We start from the raw sequence: 19,908 nt of genomic DNA, 5'->3' as shown, positions 1-19,908 counted from the left end.
CTATATTTAATAAAAAATTAAACAAGATGATAGGAGAAAAGCCATAAATGCCGCATCTATTTTCATCTCCCTTTTCTCAATCTAAGCGAATAAAAATTTCAACAACTGCACCTTCCTGAAAGTAGAACAAAAAGTAGAACAAATTAACATTAGATGAAATAACACATTTTTGAAATCTGCAAAATAAGGACCAGGAGATAGAAAAGTGTACATAGGAACTGAATAAACAATAGTGTTAAATGTAAAAAAAAATCAGGGCCTGGGAGCAATAACCCCTCAGTAGCATTGAACACTCACTGCACTCAAATCTTGGTTCCTAAAGTACCCTTCCCCTCTAAAGCAACCAAGACTTAGAGAAATGCTCACTCCAAGGTTGAAGCAAAGGTTAAGTAGCAAATGAGCTAGGGGCATTATGGTAGCCTAAAAGAACGTAAAGCAAAGGCTGAACGATTCATGGAACTATCTTAAGATAATGGAGCTAGTGTGAAGGAGCTACTACTGGCCAAATATGGCCAAATATTAAAATAACTCATGTCAGTAATGAATTATAATCCACTGAATAAAACAAAAAGTAATCAATCAATTTGCACCTAAAGAAATCAACAAAAGAGAAGGAAAAGAATTTGTTACAATAAAACCCCAACTCATCAATATAGAATATCAGAGGTTAAAAATCAAACCTAATGGGTGATATTTTAGGAAAGAACAATATTACTTACAAAGTCTTAAACCCTTCTCTGCAATTAGTTATTAATTTCAAGGAGGAGAAATGGTGGAGAAACCTGGCAGGTAACACCTTATTTATCAAATGATCAACAGTATTCTCATCAAGATGGGAAAAAAAGCTGTTATTTTGTGCCTCAGAAAGGATACTCGGGCAATGCCAATGATAACACTACCCTAAAGGGCATAATCTGAATCCAATCACAAGGAAACATCAGATACACCCAATTTGCAGGATAGTGTGCCCCCCCCCCAAAAAAAAAAACCTAGCCTGTGTTCTTTGAAATGTCAGGGTTAAGAAACAGAATGGGGCCGGTGCCGCGGCTCACTAGGCTAATCCTCCGCCTAGGGGCGCCGGCACACCGGGTTCTAGTCCCCATCGGGGCGCCAGATTCTGGCCCGGTTGCCCCTCTTCCAGGCCAGCTCTCTGCTGTGGCCAGGGAGTGCAGTGGAGGATGGCCCAGGTGCTTGGGCCCTGCACCCCATGGGAGACCAGGAGAAGCACCTGGCTCCTGCCTTCGATCAGCGCGGTGTGCCGGCAGCAGTGCGCTGGCTGCGGTGGCCATTGGAGGGTGAACCAATGGCAAAAGGAAGACCTTTCTCTCTCTCTCTTTCTCTCTCTCTTTCTCACTGTCCACTCTGTCTGTAAAAAAAAAAAAAATAAAGCAATAAAGTAATATTGCAACTAACAAAGTGATTCTGCCTGCAGGTGCTGTGGGGTTTGCTGGGGACTCCTCACTCACCCAGCACAGCCACCACCCTGTGGCTAGTGAGTAAGCAATCACTATTTTCTCCTGTCTTTAGATGCCTGTGCATGGTTCCAACTGTTCCTGCAGGGGCATTCCATCACACCGCAGGTGGAACTGGGAGGCTGAGAAATGTCACCTCCCTGGGGTCTGCAGAGAACCCACTTTCCTAATCACCACAACTACCACAAGATCAAGTGTGACAGAGAGAAGCACCTGTGCCAGCAAGCACAGCCCACCCATCACACCCATCGTGTCTACCCTCACACGGCACAGACTCACGTGGCCCTCAGCCCATATCTCCACTACATTTTTGCTCAGAGAAGGAACTGAGGAAACTGGCAAGATGTGCCACAGTCCTGCCTTCAGAGTCCCAACTCCAGATTGCCCAGTGGAGTTGGGGCCAAGCTGAAAATTGGGCAATCCCTAAAGGTCTAGGCTTGGGCCCAGCAGAGACACATGCACCCAGGCCAGTCGAGGCTCCAGGACCCTCCCCTGTGCCCCGCACTCACTCACCGATCATGCAGCTGCCTTGTGCCCTCAGGGCCAAGCATGACAGGGCAACCGGGCATCCAGCTCTGGCCAGGCATGTGGAGCAGCTGATGACACTGTGTACAGGTGGGATGCCTCCTCTCCAGCAGCTGCTGCGATGTACCTGGAGCCTGAACAAAGTTTGAAAGAGTCAGGAATGGGGCAGAGGGTCTGTGTCCCAGCTTGGCCCCGCTGTGCCCCTTGCTACCCTGCACATCCCTATGCTCCCATGGTAGCACGCCTCTCCACCAGCCAAGCTGCAGACCCTCTGGCAGACACGCTCCTGTGTGGGTTTGTCTTCAAGACACTGGCTGACCAAGGAAGGCCAGGTGCCCACAGAAGGCTCACAGATACTCACATGCCTGACAGCCAAGAGCCGCAGTCCCTTGGCCCCTCCCTCCTCACCTGGGGGCCACTGGGACTTGCAGCCCTGGCTCACCAGCTGTGGGAGGCCAGCCCCTTGATCAAGCTTAGCGCACATGCTCAAAGACTGGAACCCCAGAGCTTCTGCAGGATGTCTGCATAGATCGTGCCTGGGGCCCTATCCTTTCCAGAGCAATAGTAGACAAAACATCTCAGTTTCTTGAAAGAGGCTGCTTGGCCTCCCCTGGTGAACAGTCCTGGATACATTGTTTTGCAAAGCTGAAATGTAAGTTTTCCAAGATCCACCTTTGGTAAAGAAAAAAATAAGTACAACAAGTGTCATGAGGGCTTTGTTCTATCTGGAGCAAGACAATGTAACAAAATACATTCCTCAGGAACTTTCTCCCACAATTAGGGAAACACTGTGTATCACGGAGGCAGAATCAGAATTCAGTGGGGCAATAGCACACACCCAACCATCTATTTGGTTTCCCAGTCGATGCTATCACTGCTGTGCTGGAGAACCTCCAAGACAAGCTGAGATAAACTAGAAAATCAGGTAAAACAGGAGTCAAAGAACTGCGAGCAGAAACATCCTTTCTGGATGACTTGATCCATTTCCCATCTCCTAGCCACAAAATCCAGAAAATAATAAGAAACCTGAAAATTAACACATTGGCTAGGCATCTTAATCGCTCACCTAACGGGAGATACCCACCTGGTGGTTCACCCATCCTAGAATCAGAATTCAGCCAGCTACGCTCGTGACTCCTGGGACTGTACGTGATACCTCCGAGCACATATACTTCTTTTTGTCAAGATTTATTTATTTGTAAGTCAGAGTGACACAGAGAGAGGAGAAGCACAGAGAGGTCTTCCATCCTCTGGTTCACTCCTGAATTGGCCGCAACGGCTGGAACTTCACCAATCCGAAGCCGGTAGCTTCTTCCAGGTCTCCCACACAGGTGCAGGGGCCCAAGGACTTGGGCTATCTTCTTACTGCTTTCCTAGGCCACAGCAGTGAGCTGGATCAGAATGGAGCAGCCAGGTATCAAACCAGCGCCCATATGGGTTGCCGGCACTTTAGACCAGGGCAGTAACCCACTATGCCACAGTGCCAGCCCCTATACCTTTTACAATATACAATTTGAAGTACACTTATAACATACAAAATACAATGTATAATACTTACAAAAACAATTTATAACAAAATATAGCATTTCATTGGTAAGATACAATATAATATACGATTTGTACTTCCTTCCATCTAGGTCCTAAAGGCCCGAGTGTCCCTGACATGTGGCCGGGACCTGTGGCCAACAGAAGATCAGGGAGACTAAAATACAACTCTTGAAAACTCAGTGGACCTGACAAAACATGTATCCCCAGGAAACAAGGAAAAAAAAAAAGAAAAGACTCAAGGGACTTAACCACAGAAATGACAGAGAGTACACTACTACCAACCTTACCAAAAACATAATATATATATATATATATATGTGTGTGTGTGTGTGTGTGTGTGTATATATATATATATATATATAAAAGAACACTATGGAAACACTAAGGCACAAGAATTTGGTGACCCTAGGTACTCTTAACACTTTATAAGCATTCAACCACCTACCTAAAAACTTTTCATAACAAAATAAATAGCTTTCGGGGCCACCGTTGTGGGTCAGTAGGTTAATCCTCTGCCTGCAGCACCTGTATCCCATATGGGTGCCGGTTCTAGTCCCAGCTGCTCCTCTTCTGATCCAGCTCTCTGCTATGGCCTGGGAAAGCAGGGGAAGATGGCTCAAGTCCTTGGGCCCCTGCAGTCATGCGGGAGCCAGGAAGAAGCTCCTGGCTCCTGGCTTCAGATCAGCACAGCTCCAGCCATTGCGGCCATCTGGGGAGTGAACCAGTGGATGGAAGGCCTTTCTCTCTGTCTCTCTCTCTCTCGCTGTCTGTAACTCTGTCTCTCAAGTAAATACATACATACATACAATCTAAAAAATAAATAGCTTTCTACCATTTTACTCTGTGGATGCAGCAGAATTTGCTACTTACTTATATATTATTCTTTTCCATGTATATATTATTCCTAACTTCATTTTTCCTCCCTCATCAGAAAGGAAGACATGCTCAGTTTTGGAAAAACTGTAAATCACAATCATTCAAAAAGGAGAGGATAAAAGCCACCATAACCCCTTCACTAGAATGAGCATGCTAACATGGAGGATTACCTTCTGTGCATTTATCCCATTCTTCATTACAACTAAGGTGACTTTAAACATCTTTGCACGTGAATGTTTGCATTTTTATTTCTTCAGAGTAGAAGATTGCAGAATAAGTGGATCATAAAGCACTAACTGTTTTGTGATCCTAGAATGTAATATCTAATTTCCTTTGGGAGCATTTCTTTCAATGCTGTTTTTCTCAATGCAACCCCAGATTACTAAGAGTCTGAAGCTAAACAAGCAACTCTTAAGGTTCCAAAGCAATCATACACACATCTGACATCCTAGGAGCAGTGAGTCTCCCTTTCCATGCTCACAGCCCAGGCAGGCTGCCAGGTGTCTTCCCTGTGAGAGCCCACAGGCTGAAAACTCCACACCTCCTGGGCTGAGCTCACTCACTCCCTTCTTCCTTCTCCTGACAGGCCAGCACCACTAATCACCAAGCATTAGAACTAAGAGTTATCCTGAACCACCAATGTTACCTAAGTTCAATTGGTTAAGTTGTACCAGTAGCTACAACTGAACTGTCACTAAGGCCAACTGGTCCTATTTCACACAGACCTTGCACATCCTCCCCCTGCACAGCCACTGTCCCAGTTCAGAGTCTCATCGTGTCACCTACATAACTGTAACAGCTGCTCCCAGAAATTCACTCTGGATGTAAATCTATCCCAATCATCTAAAATAAAAAGTCATACCATTCCATCAACATCTGTCCTTACACAACCACAACCACACACACAGGAAACTCAATGTATCAAAACCAAACTGCTGATTTCCCCATGAAACCTCTTGCTCTGGCCCCCTATCTTCCCCTGCAATAACTGACCCACCATTTCACCAGCAGCTCAAGTCAAACCCTAGCATCATTCTCACGCCTTCATTTCCATCAAGCCATCAGTGCCACCTGTAAAGTTTCTCCACTTCTCTCCATTTTCAGCCTGAGCAGATGTGAGCTAAGCAGATTTGAAGCAGGAGCCTGCAGCTTCCTCCAGGATTCCCAAACAGTTGCAGGAGACTAAGGACTTGGGCACTCTTCTACTGCTGGGCCAGGCCACAGCAGAGCTGGGACGGAAGTGGAGGTGCTAGGACTTGAACCACCACCCCTATGGGATGCTGGTACTGCAGGCAGCAGCTTCATCCACTCTGCCACGGCTCGGCCCACCCCCACCCCCAAATGCCCAGGTTGTTCCACTCGTGATCCAACTGGCTAACAAGCCTAGAAAAGCAGAGCAAGAGGCCCAAGGACTTGGGCACCTGAACCCACACTGGAGTCCTAGATAAAGTACCTGGCTTCTGCTTCAGCCTGGCCCAGCCCCAGGACATCGTAGCCACCTGGGGTGTGAACCCATACACTGAATCTTTCTCCACCACTGCCTCATCTATAACTCTGCCTTTCACACCAATCTTTAAAAAGAAAAAAAATCCAGTACTTACCATGAGGTGTCAGAACCTTGGACAGGCTGGAACAGAGCACAGAGGAATTCCTGGGGTTTCTCTAAGCTTCTTTCTAGTCCTTGTGTGCGGTCTGTGAAAATTCACCGGATTATGTGCAATTCATGAGAGTGCCCCAGGCCAGTTTTCCTGCACACACATTACAGTTCAGAACCACCCAGAGAAGAGAGGCTGGGAGTCAAGGCCGCTTCTCATGGACACGGCCAAGACTGCTTCCGGCCAAGGCCAGAAAATCCCCAAAGTGGAATCCAGGCCATGGGAAAAGTTCTTCCTCTCCCAACCCATGCCTCCACCTGCCCACCGGCACTGCTGTCATGCTCCCTCTCCCAAAATGCCGCTCTCCTGAAGACGGAAGAAAGAAATTACGGGCTATGTACACCACACATACATATACAGACTGCAGGGGAGAGGAAAGGCCATCATTTTGAAATAGCCCTGCCTATATGTTCTCCACTTGAGAACAAGGAGACCTCTCTACCCTAGAGCCTAATTGACCTTGGGGAAGGGCAATTAGCCAACTCCTGCCCCTGGAAGTCTTGCTGTCTTGCACAGGGGATAAAAGAGCAAAGAAAAAGGCTAGAAAAGTATTGTGAAAGCTATAGGCTAGGGATGTAGGCCAATGAAACCAAATATTCAATCCTAAGATTATACATGCTTTCTTCCTTCAATACTTTAGCACATCATCCGGGCTCCAGATCTATACCAGACACAGGTTCTATTTAAGAAGCAATTTCTAGGGAAACCCCAAAAAAGAGTGTGAGAGACCACAATAAAGGCCCAAAAGGAAAATGAAACCTCTGATACCTACAGCAAAGCAAACATTAAATAGCCTAACTCCTACCTAGAGGAACATAAACCTCACACTAAGTGACCTGCTTACTTTGCTTTCTATTACCTGATACATTGTGTCCAGCTTTCAGAAAAAAAAAAAAAGTTAAAGCAAGAAAAATGCACAGTCTGAAGAGACAAAGCAAACATCAAAACCAGGCCCTACCATGGCAAAGATTCTGGAGCTGTCTGACTGGGTTATTAAAACAACTGTAATCGAAAAATTGGACGATATACAGGACCATGTGAACAATGCACACAGATAGATGGAAACTCTCAAAGAATCAAAAGGGACTGCCAGATCAAAACAACCACTGAGACAGAAACGAAGAATGTCTTGGAGGGGCTCATTATCAGACTAGACACTAGAGAGAAGACAATCCGTGAGCTGGGTATGTATCAATAAAAACTTCCTCAACTAAAAGCCAAAGAAAGAAATGGGGAAAACGCTAATGGAATGCCTAAGATTATGGGACAATTACAAAGGTATGACACACACAAAGCAGGAATACTAGAAGAAGAAAGGAAGGGACAGGGCTGGCGCTGTGGCTCAGTAGGCTAATCCTCCACCTTGCGGCGCTGGCACACCGGGTTCTAGTCCTGGTCGGGGCACTGGATTCTGTTCCGGTTGCCCCTCTTCCAGGCCAGCTCTCTGCTGTGGCCAGGGAGTGCAGTAGAGGATGGCCCAAGTGCTTGGGCCCTGCACCCCATGGGAGACCAGGATAAGTACTTGGCTCCTGCCTTCGGATCAGCGCGGTGCACCAGTTGCAGCGCGGCGGCCATTGTAGGGTGAACCAATGGTAAAAGGAAGACCTTTCTCTCTCTCTCTCTCTCTCTCTCTCTCTCACTGTCCACTCTGCCTGTCAAAAAAAAAATAAGGATAATAAAGCACAGTTCTTGCTCTGAACCTTTAACACTTCCCTGTTGAGCATTTATAATTGCAATTTGGGCCTGAATCTATACTGAGAAAAATATAGCCTGATGAGATAACAGGGAATGTCTTACATGGTGAATTGATAATGGGAAGGAGAATCTGATCCATGCAGTCAAGTTCAGATCTTAAAAGAGCTTCACCTTCTAGCTCCATCCTTATTGCACTTGACAGCTATTACAGGAATTCCTTAGAATTGTAAAAGAATGTAAAATATCTTTAGCCAACTATTTCTCTAAAAATTGCTTAATAGTTATACTTCACCAATTTCCTTCCTACTTTAATTTTAAAGGGATGATGTGTAAGATCCAATATACTCATTTTGTGTCTCTATTATCATCCTGTGTATTTCTGGTACATGACTGTAATTACAGAAGTCTCCCCTTATCTGCATTTTCATTTAAAAAAACTTTATTTTTTGTTTATTTTAAAGACAGAGTTACAGAGAGAAGTAGAGAGACACAGAGACACAGAGAGAGAGGTCTTCCATCCACTGGTTCACTCCCTAAATAATTGCAATGGCCAGAGCTGGGTCAATCCGAAGTCAGGAGTTTCTTCCATGTCTACTACATGGATACAGGGGCCCAAGGACTTGAGCTGTCTTCTACTGCTTTTCCTGGCTATAGCAGAGAGCATGATTGGAAGTGGAGCAGCCAGGACTTGAACCAGCACCCATATGGAATGCCGGTGCTATAGGCCAGGGCTTTAAACTGCTGGGTCATAGCACTGGCCCCTGCATTTTCAATTTCTAGGATTTCAGTTTCCTGATGTCAACTACAGTCTGAAATAACTAAGTGGAAAAGTTTAGAAATAAACAATTCATAAGATTTAAATCAAGTGCAGCGATGGAACCTCATATCGTCCAGCCTAGAATATGAACAATGTACACACTACCCACTTACTAGCCACCTACCAGCCATTTCAGCTATCAGATCCACTGTAGCAGTTTTACAGTGGTTGTACTCAAACAACTCTTATTTTACTTAAAGCACCCAAATGTAAGAGTAGTGACATTGGCAACTTTTTTAGAGAATATTTTTAGAGAATATTGTTATAACTATTCTATTAATGTGATTGTTCATTTCTAAATTAGGCAACTGTAAGAGACTAAGTTTATTGCAGACATACATATAAAGGGAAAAACATAGTTTATATTTGGTTCAGTACTATCAAAAGTTTCAGGCTTCTACTGGTGGTCCTAAAACAGATCTCCCATAGATTAGGGGGTACCACTATACATTTCTGAAAATAGCATTGTAAATGCAGGTGAGATTATATTTAATCTTATTTTCTCCTTAGAAGCAAAGTTTTGTATGGAATTGCTCTCCAAAAGATACAACTAATGTCTAACTTTTATAGAAATTAGCACAACTATTTTGATAACTGTGAATCAATGTACAATACAAACAAGCACACTACTTATGATACCTATTAGGAGTGTTTACAAACACTTTAATGAGCTCTCTTCCCTGGTACATATTTGTATGCTGCTTTCCCACCCCTTGGAAGGCAGCATGGTCATGTGATTTGATTTGGCCAGTGAGATGGGCATTAAAGTAACTGAAAGTCGTTCAGGATTAGAAGCTTTAGAAGCCAATATGCAATTTACCAGGAGTCCTTGCCTGTGGCATGGTGACTTGAATGCTCAGCAGGAGGACAGCTTTGCTAACTAAGGTCCTAGAATGAGAATAAATGACAGCAAAACACCCAGCTGGCCCATTACATAATGCAAATGCCGTGTCTGTGGCAGCAACAAGTCAGCTTCATTATTTTAAGTTACAAATATTTGGGGACTATAAATTATTGCAGAAAAACTTAGCCTAAACTGATATGCATCCTTATATATTAATATATAAAATTTTCTAGAAGGTAGCTAAATCATTCAGTAACCAGTCACATGATTGTTGGTTTCCTTTGAGGCAGTAATTTACAGACAGAAACTTCATCCTATCATTTGCTTTCTATCTAACACATCTATATCTCTCTCCACTGGTCCTTTTCACACAGCAGTTGGCATGCTAAAGCCTCATTGCTGCTAAAACACACTTTTCAGTCTTTTTGTTTTAAATTAAAAGACCTCTTTTTTTTTGAAAGGCAGAATTACAATCAGAGAGGGACACACAGAGAACCTCCATCTGGTGGTTCACTCATCAACTAGCTTCCATGGCCAGAACTGGGCCAGGCCAAAACCAGGAGCCAAGAACTTAATCTAGGTTTCCCACATGGGTGGTAGGGGCCCAAGTATTTGGACCATCTACTGGGAATGCTTTCCCAAGCACATTAGCTGGGAGCTGGATTAAAAGTAGAGCAGCTGGGACTTGAACAGTTGCTCTTCTGGGATGCCAGCATCACAGGCAATGCTTAAACCACTGTGCCACAATACTAGCCCCTATCTTGTAACACATTTGCATTACCTTCTCCTCTCTCTTATCACTGCTAACATCTGTGAAAACACAGTCCACAATGACTGCCTTCTACTTTCCTTTTACCCTTCATATTCCAGCCTCCTCTCTATTCACTTTTTTGGAAACAATTCTATTGATTAGAATTTAGCAAAAATCTAATGGTCAGTTCCATGGTTTTGGCTATGTTACCAACTTTTCTTTTTTCTTTTGTATTCAATGCTGATTAACATGCCTGATCCTTTCAATTCTTCCTTTTACTGCTAATACTATATTTTTGTTCTCAACATGTGTCTTTTCAGCATCTTCGTTGGTTCTTGTATCTCCAAGTATCAGTATTCTTAAAACTCTTTTTCAGATCTTTCATCCCTTTGCCACTTCTTAACTATCTCATTCCCCTGTTTAGCTTCAACTATTGCTGTCAAATATATGATTCCCCAAACTCTCTTTCCTCAATTTGCTTCCTGCTTATTCAGTTACTTGATATATATATCCTCCTGACTATACTATAAGAACCACAAAAATAAATTTACAGTTTTGAATATTTATTTTCCCCTTTTTTTGTCCATTAATATTCCCAAGAGGTCTCAACAGTTTAAATAATTTCCTATTCCTCACTAACCACATTCAATCAGTTCCAAAATCCTATCTGTATTCGCTATTAACCTAAGTATGGAAAAACCCTACGTTTCCTTAAGTACTTGGTCCATTAATTTATCATAAAACAGGTTTGAAAATAATAAAGATACTGGATCCAATAAGAAATTACATGCCACAACAACTAAGATTTCTTCCGAGTATGCAAGTTAGGTTCAACATTTGAAAATCAGCTAATACAATCCAACATATCAACAGGCTAAGAAAGAAAAACTATATGATTACATAAATGGGTATAGAAGAACATTTGATAAAATCCAACATTTATTCATTAAAGAATCCCACAGCAAACTAATAGTAGAGGGGAACTTCCTCAATTACAGAAAGAACATCTACAAAAATCAAACACATCTAAGGGTGAGAAACCAGAAGCTCTCTCATAGAACACAGGCAAGATGTCTTTATGTATAAGAGATATAGTACTATACTAAGAAAATATATATCAATAATATATAGTTAATATATATTAATATGAGGAAGGAAGGATATAAAAGACATAAATTGGGAAGAAACAAATGTCTTTTCCACAGGTGATATGATTGTTGATATAAAAAATCTCAAAGAATCAACCAAAAACTCCTGAAATAAAAACAGTTATTGTTTTTAACAGCAAGGTTATATAACAGTTAGCAAGGTTATAGGATAGAAATTTAACATGCAGGGGCCAGCGCTGTGGCGCAGTGAGTTAACACCCTGGCCTGAGGTGCTGGCATCCCATTTGGGCGCCAATTCAGGTTCAAGACCTGGGTGCTCCACTTCTGATCCAGCTCACTGCTATGGCCTGGGAAATCAGTGGAGAATGGCTCAAGACCTGACCCATGTGGGAGACCCGGAAGAAGCTCCTGGCTCCTGCCTTTGGATTGGCACAGCTCCAGCCATTGTGGCCAATTAGGGAGTGAACCATCAGATGGAAGACCTCTCTCTCTCTCTCTGCCTCTTCTCTCTGTAACTCTGACTTTCAAATATAAATAAATCTTTTTTTTTTAAAATGGTAATATGGAAAATAAATTACTTTATGATATGCCAGCAATGAATAACTGGAAATAGGGAAAAAACACTACTGATATTAGCACCAAAAAATTAGTATGACTTAAATAAAAGGCAAAAAGTTGAAAACTAAGAACAAATTCAGGGCCAGTGCCGTGGCTCACTAGGCTAATCCTCCACCTTGCGGCGCCGGCACACCAGGTTCTAGTCCTGGTCGGAGCGCCGGATTCTGTCCCGGTTGCCCCTCTTCCAGGCCAGCTCTCTGCTGTGGCCAGGGAGTGCAGTGGAGGATGGCCCAAGTGCTTGGGCCCTGCACCCCATGGGAGACCAGGAGAAGCACCTGGCTCCTGGCTTTGGATCAGCACGGTGCGCTGGCTGTGGCGGCCATTGGAAGGTGAAACAACGGCAAAGGAAGATCTTTCTCTCTGTGTCTCTCTCTCACTGTCCACTCTGCCTGTCAAAAAAAAAAAAAAAAAAGAACAAATTCAGAAGATTGGTACTACCAAACTTGAAAACTTAAAGTAAGCTACTGCCAGCATTCCATATGCACACTGGTTCAAGTCCTGGCTGCTCCTTTTCTGATCCAGCTCTGTGCTATGGCCTGGGAAAACAGTGGAAGATGGCCCAACTCCTTAGGCCCCTGCACCTGCATGGGAGACCCAGAAGTAGCTCCTGGCTTTGGATTGGTGCAGCTCCAGTCATTACAGCCAACTGGGGAGTGAACCAGTGGATGGAAGACCTCTCTCTCTCTCTCTCTCTCTCTCTCTTTCTGCCTCTACTCCTCTCTGTAACTCTTTCAAATAAATAAAAATAAAAAAAATATATAATGGTTGGTCTTGGCAAAATAATAAGCAAACAGATCAGCACAGAAATAGCCTCACACAAATATAATCAACTGACTATTGACAGAGGAGGGAAGGTAATTCAATGTTGGAAGAATAGTTTTTCAACAAGAGTGCTAGTATAACTGTATATCTACCTGTTAAAAAATCCAAACATAAATCTTATACTTTTCACAATAAATAATTTAAAAAATGGATCACAGACATAAATATAAAATGCAAAACTATAAAACTCCTAGAAAATAGAGAAAATCCCATGTGATCTTGGATTTGATAGTGACAAAAAGAACTACCATGGAAGAAAACTAAACAGTTGGACTTCATAAGAATTAAAAATATATGCTCCTCAAATGACATTGTTGGGGCCCTCGCTGTGACACAGAGGGTAAAAGCCACCACCTGCAACACCAGTATCTCATACAGGTGACAATTGGATTCCTGGCTGCTCCACTTCTGATCCAGCTCCCTGCTGATGGCCTGGGAAAGCAGCAGAAGATGGTCCATGTGCAGGAGACCACGATGAATTTCCTGGCTCCTGGTTTGAGCCTGGACCAGCCCAGGATGTTGTGGCCATTTGGGGAATTAACTAGTAGAAGAAACATCTCTTTTTTTTTTTTTACCTCTTTTTAACTCTGACTTCCAATTAAATACGTAAACAAATCTTAAGATATTGGTAAGAGAATGAAAAGACAAACTACAAACTGGGAGAAAATATTTATAAAATTACACAATCTATCCACTAATATATCTTTCTATGTCCTTGTATACAGGTGTGTGTATACTCCTATCTATAGAATTATATGGGTATTTCCATCATCATTGATACAAGGAGACCTACATAATACAGATATATATAAAGAGATCTATATATGTCTATAGATATAGATATATTTGTGAGGCAGAGATGGGAAAGAGATAAGGGAGTTGAGAGACAGAATGAATAATGGCAGTACAGGGGTGAGAAGAATCAAATATCTTCTCCACATTAAGAACAAGCCAAGAATTATAGGAAATTGTATATTGAAAAGCCATCCTACACCCAAAACACACTTTAATGACTAAAGAAGGACTTAAAGCATACACTACTGAAATTTCAGAAAATCAAATGAGGGTACTTCAAAAACTTTATGGAAAATGAGATTACAAGACAAGTTTATTTTGATACCCAGTTGAAATCCATGCCTATGAGGGGTCTTCAAAAAGTTCATAAAGCACAAATTTTATGAAGAATTTTGCATGTGGATTTCAAAATTTTTTGCACCAAACTAAATTTATCGTTCAATTCTACTTTCCACAGACTTTGAGAAGTACCCATATAAATAATGGAAACATAACAAGCTTACAGACATAAAAAAAGGGACATGTTTAAAAAGAATCAAAATGGCATCAGAATCATCAGCTATAATAATGGAAACTAGAAGACAAATGAGATTATACCCTCAAATTTCCCAATTAAAATGATTTCCAATGCAGACTTCTTTACTAATTCAATTAAAATATGTTGATTGAATAAAGAAATTTTCAGAAATGAAAACTCTCAGAAAATTTACCTCCTATCTGAACTTTCTCAGGAATTATTGGCTGACATTGACCACCCAATCCAGGACCCCCCAGGGAAGAAGAAATGGGATCCAGGAAGGAAAGAGAGGAAGCAGAAGGAATCCCAGGATGAAGCTGAAGAAAGAGGTGGTGGAGTGAGTGGCTGGTGGGCTGTGAAACTCGGGAAAACAGTCTCTCAGGCCAGAGAATATTAATGCAGAAGGGAGGAAGATTCTGAGTGCCAGCAGGGATGTCACAAAGAAAACAAACAAAAGTATCCTACAGGTTTGTCTGAAATTTACCACAGACATGGATTTTGAAAGTTTTAGTCAAGTATCTTAAGGCGAAGTAAACAGGAATACAAAGAAAGATAAGCAAATAAAGCAGAACAATGTTTAATTGCAGGAGAAAAGGGTAATCATAAAACACCAATGGTCCAGCTGTGGCATTTCTAATACTCATAATATGCACTGAATATGGATTGAGTCTCACATAATAGAACAGCTGTATTGGCAGAGTGGGAGAAAGATGTGTGTTGTAGGGGAGCTGTCGCAGACATTGTAGAATACAATCTTCCTCCTAGTTAACAAATAAAAAAGGTACACAGTCTTTTTAAAGTTAAAAATATAGAATTGGAGGGGCTGGTGTTGTAGCAAAGCAGATTAAGCCAATACCTGCCACACTGACATCTAGACTATGCTTCCTATCCAGCTTCCTGAGAAGGCACCTGAGAAGAGATGAGAAGATGGCCCAAGTGCTTTGGCTGCGGCCACCCACACAGAAGACCAGGAGGGAGTACCTGGCTCTGGCCTGGCACAGAACTGGCTCCTGTGGCCATTCAGATAGTGAACCAGCACAGACAAGATCTCTCTTTGCGTCACTTCAAGCAGGAAGAAGCTTGATACTTTGTGAGTTCTACCTTTGAAATTAAAGCATTTTGTAAAATATGTTGAGGAAACTTTTAAAAATGTATTACAATACCTATAAAAACAACAGAAGGAAAATTCACACCCAGGCTCATGAAAAGATATTCCCAGCACTCTATAGTCAGTGGGAATTTTTTCATTACCCTCTCTTGCAGTTAAATGGTACCTCCTACTCTACCCTGATATTTTGATTTTGTAATAACTCTTAAAATGTTGTCCAACCTTTACTATCTTAGTGTGTACGTGTGCATTAAAGAAATTTCTTTAATTTTTAAGAGTGTATGTAGTTGAGAGGCAAAGAGAAGGATAGAGAGAGGTGAGGGAGGGAGAGGGAATGTGCATGTGTGTGTGTGTTTGTGTGTGTGTGTGTATGTGTATGTGTGTTAGAGAGAGAGATTGAGAGAGAATATGCTCCAATCCACTCTCTAGATATCCACAACAGCCAGAGATAGGTCAGGCTCAAGATGGAAGCTAAAGACTCAACCTGAATCTCCCACATGGGTTGCACAGACACAACTATGTGAGCCATCACCTACTGCCTCTTAGGATGCACATTTACAGGAAACTAAAATTCAGAGTGGAGGCAGAACTCACCAAAGCACTTGATGTAGGCACCTCAAGAGGCATCTTAACTACTGCATCAAACGTCTATCCCAAAGGAATTTCTTTACCACAATATGACTGCAATATGACTACATGGAGCATGGTAAAAAGTGATGAACTTAATTTTGCCCTTACGAGGCAGACATAATTCATTATCCAAATGGGTCAGCTATATCAGAGTCTCAAATAAATACAAATATATTAGGCAACATGCACTCATTAGCAACATTATCCAGAATGCTGGTTACATAGCATATAGCTCCAAAGCAGAGTTGATGACATATCATTTTTTACAAGAATTACTTTATTTATTTGAAAGACAGAGTTACAGAAAGAGGCAGAGAGAGAGGTCTTCCATCCACTGGTTTACTCCTCAAATGACCCCAATGGCCAGAGCTGAGCTGATCTGAAGCCAGGAGCTGGGAGCTTCTTCTAGGTCTTCCACACAGGTGCAGGGTTCCAAGGACTTGGGCCATCTTCTACTGCTTTCCCAGGCGATAGCAGAGAGCTGGATCAGAAGTGGAGCAGCCAGGACTCAAACTGGCACTCATGTGGGTTGCTGGTGCTGCAGACCAGGGCATTAACCCACTGTGCCACAGCGCTAGCTGCAATGATATATCTTAAATAGATTAAAAATCTGCTGCAAAATGTTCTGGTTTGTTCTTGAAGTTGCTGGTTTTACAATATCCATCCTCTCCTTTTTGTTTTAATAGTCAGCCTTTCACATTTTTGTTAGAAATATGGCTGCTTGGCTAGCGACTACTACATTTCTCAGGATCTTCTGAAGCTAGATATTGCCATCAGACTGAATTTTGGCCAGCAGATCACAGACAAATACTGACATGTAGGACTTCCGGTTTTTGTACTCAAATATAAGGAGCAGAGCCAAGTATTTGGTCTAGCATCAGTTAAGATGCCCATGTGCCACATCTAATACCTAGGATCGATATCCAGCTCCTGTTCCTGACAGTGGAAACCCTAGAAAGGGGCAATGGTGACTCCAGTAGTTGGGTTCCTGTACTCATGTGAGACCCGTAGATTGAGTTCCTGGATCGTGGTTTTTGCCTAGCTTGGCCCAAGATGTTGCAGGCATTTGGAAAATAAACCATCAACTAGGAACTGGTGAGCTGTTTCATGGCTGCCAGTCAAATAAGTGATTTATTTTTTAAGGAATATGTTTTCTACCACCTCCCTCTCCCTGTCCCCACTGACTAGAAAAAAAAAGAAAGAACAGTAATATTAGATCATAAAATGAAAGCCTCAGCTCAAATACAGAAGACAGAAGGATCCTGGGTTCCGACACCTTCAAGCTGCCAGGCCACTGATCACTTACCCAGACATGAAAGGGAGGATATCATCTTCTATGTTGATTGTCATTGCATTTTAGATATGCTATTGCCTCAGAGAGCCCTGTACGCTATCTAATAAAGTTTCACCTAACACTTTCCTCAAATGTAATTCAAGGGCTCTTGAGACTCTACTTAATTTACCCAGCATCTTTTTTCTAAAGAGTCCAATTCACATTTCATAATTTTACATCATTTTTCTTCACTGTGTCTCTGATGTAATCTCATAACAATGCTTCAAGTCTGGATCAACCCCCAGATACCATGACCAAAGTGCTCACATCAGGCTTTTTGCCCTGGAAAAATCAACATCTGGTTCTGTTTCACCCTGCTAGACAATGTAAAGTTCCAGTTTTCAGGTACTAAGAACGAGATTACTTTAACTCATTTTTCAGAGCAAATTTCTTCCCATTCATTGTCCTTTCAATTCACCAAAAATACAATAGTTAACAGATGGCAACTTAGGGCTTTTTGCTGGAGTTATCTTATGGCACAAGATAGTTAATATCCTTCAACTCACCCATAAAAAAGGCTTGCATGTAATAAAGATTGGTTCAGATACCTATGAAGTATTTTCACCTATTTGCAAAGAAAAACACTAAACATTCCATGGCTCACTGGCTCTCCCTGGCACCTCATTTTCTCTTCATAAAAACAAGATAATTATACCTGCCACAAACTATTTCACACTGATGTTATGAAGATAAATGAGATAATCTATATGTGAAAGCATTTTGTGCTCTTAGGAAGAATAAATCCACCTAAATTCAAGATGGTATAATTCTTTATAATGCTTTCCAGGGCTTTCTGAACGACTCCACAGAGGTCATTACCCACAGCAAACTTTGGCACTGCAGGACCACCTTTCTCACAAGATTTCATCTCTTGCACCTGACAACACTTTTCCATTAATTGGAGGGTAAGTCCAGATGCTGTTCTGTTTGGTCATCTCCAGTGCTCTAAAAGGATCCAGATTTTTTACTCCAATTTTTGTTTGCATCAAGTGAGCAAAAAGCTCCCTAAATCACAGGGGGTTCAGTTGACAGGTTAACAGTGAGACCCACTTCAATCAACCTCAAATGCAAAGCAGATCTGGCAAGAATCAAGGAGGGGATGAGTGGGAAAGGAAAGCCCTGGTGGCAGTCTGACAACTCCCTCATGTCTACTGTCTGCCATCATACATCAGTGACCCCCAAGGCCCCATCCAATCTGCTGAACTTGGCCTCAAACTTCACCAAATGATGTTCTTTACATTGACATTCCTTAGTTTTGTACAGAAATCTGCTCTAGGTACCTAACTTCAGCCCAGAATTTAGAACTATGAATTTATGGTTGTAAACAAGAAAGTAAGAATTTTACCCCCGGCCCATAAATTACAGCTCTTAACCTGAAAGCTAACACATTAGTGACCCTGATTAACATCCTGTTTATCCTCATTTGCTTTTAGGTGAAGTGCCAAGTGTTTCTGCACACCCCATGCTCCTTTAGAATACTGCCAAGCAAAGAAATTAACAGGGAGCATGCCAGCTGCCCCTGGATCTCACTGCGTATATATGTGACAGGACCGAGTCAAGGCATCCCATATCAGATCATCAATTAGCTGTAGAGGTTGGGCGAGGGGCGGCTTTAACAACTTGGCAATCTTCCTGAAGCACAGTTACAGTGATGTAAAGAAATATCAGAGCCTGGGTGAATTGTAAGATCATTCCAGATCCTCTCCTGATGGCTCATCCCTGAGGCTTCATCCACTGACAAAACTTCGTATAGAGCTCAGGTGTTGATATCAGTTTTCATTGAGATTTCTCAAAATGCTAATTTTCTATTGCATAGTTTTCTCTTAAACAGATGTTAGAAGACAGTTGCTGATCTGTTCAGATGATGTGGAAGAAAAGAGAAATTATGTGTTAACCATTGTTTGAAATAAACACTAGACATGACTCTGTAACTTCTAATGTCTGCTAATTCTATTTACAAGCTAATGACTACTAATTGCATTTGTTATTGCTCAAAGACGATCAATACTGAAGATGTTAGACAAAGTTAGAAACAAAAGAAAGTGAATATTTCATTCAGAATTCATTCATCCAAACATATACTTGAAGTTATGCTTTGCAGGTCAGTCCTAGTTACCTATCAATAACCAGATATGTGCATGCTCTATTAAAAAACTGCTTTTCCTTGTGATACTATGACAATGGTTGCTAAGACACTCCGAAACTCCTTCCAAAATTATTAAAAGATTGTGTGTGTGTGTGTGTTTTATACTAGGTCCAATGTAATCATCACTTTTCCTGGTGATCATAAACCAGAGTTTTCTGCCACTTAACAGAGTGCCCTCTGCTGATGAAGTTATAATACGTAATAATATGAACATCACACCATTGAAACAGCTATAATACAACAGACAACTCAAAAGTGAGTCTTGCATCATTTTTCCCATGCATCAATCTGGACAAAACTACTTTGGATGAATGAGTTCAATTTACAAGCTAGCTCTTAATGCTTCTAAATAGAAGTACTCCAGTATACAAAAAAATTATGTAATCACTTTTATACCATGTTCTTTCCATCTGCATTCATTTGTTCAAACATGTACTAAAGGTTTTTTTTATTACTATTATCCCCTGAAGATATAGCCTCCCACTCCATCCAGAAGATGAAGACCCCTGCAAGAAAAATTTTTTTCTAAGAAAATGTTAATAAGAAAAATTTATACTTTTGCATCTCATTCAGATAATTTAACAGCAGGAATTTTTTCTCAAAAGTTAATCAACATGGTGATTTCCAGGTTTGTTTTTTTTTTTTGA

General features: G+C 41.8%; 1 protein-coding gene and 1 long non-coding RNA gene across 3 annotated transcripts in view; one reads left to right on the top strand and one right to left on the bottom strand.

The window, feature by feature from the left end:
- LOC127485706 (protein transport protein Sec24B) overlaps positions 1-19,908 on the bottom strand; it is a 149,738-nt gene that overhangs the window by 18,020 nt on the left and 111,810 nt on the right. Inside the window, exons 3-4 of the mRNA XM_089301985.1 lie at positions 6,023-6,113; positions 1,986-2,131 (exon numbers count right to left, since the gene is read on the bottom strand). Coding sequence (XP_089158111.1) covers positions 1,986-2,131; positions 6,023-6,113 — 237 coding nt within the window. The remainder of the gene's footprint in view (positions 1-1,985; positions 2,132-6,022; positions 6,114-19,908) is intronic.
- Positions 6,989-19,522, top strand: LOC138848025 (uncharacterized). Of its 2 annotated transcripts, none has more exons than XR_011385887.2 (6): positions 6,989-7,260; positions 14,259-14,511; positions 14,938-15,134; positions 17,903-18,020; positions 18,549-19,216; positions 19,370-19,522. It is a non-coding gene; the product is annotated as an uncharacterized LOC138848025 (long non-coding RNA). The 2 variants fall into 2 exon arrangements; XR_016211622.1 differs by having other exon boundaries at positions 6,992-7,260; positions 14,259-14,381.

This window comes from Oryctolagus cuniculus, chromosome 8 (genome assembly GCF_051225735.1).
Source record: "Oryctolagus cuniculus isolate XC-2025 breed Fujian yellow rabbit chromosome 8, ASM5122573v1, whole genome shotgun sequence".
NCBI classification, from domain to species: Eukaryota; Metazoa; Chordata; class Mammalia; order Lagomorpha; family Leporidae; genus Oryctolagus; species Oryctolagus cuniculus.
The sequence above is the reverse complement of the archived record's forward strand: the minus strand, read 5'-3'. Positions and strand labels throughout refer to the sequence as shown.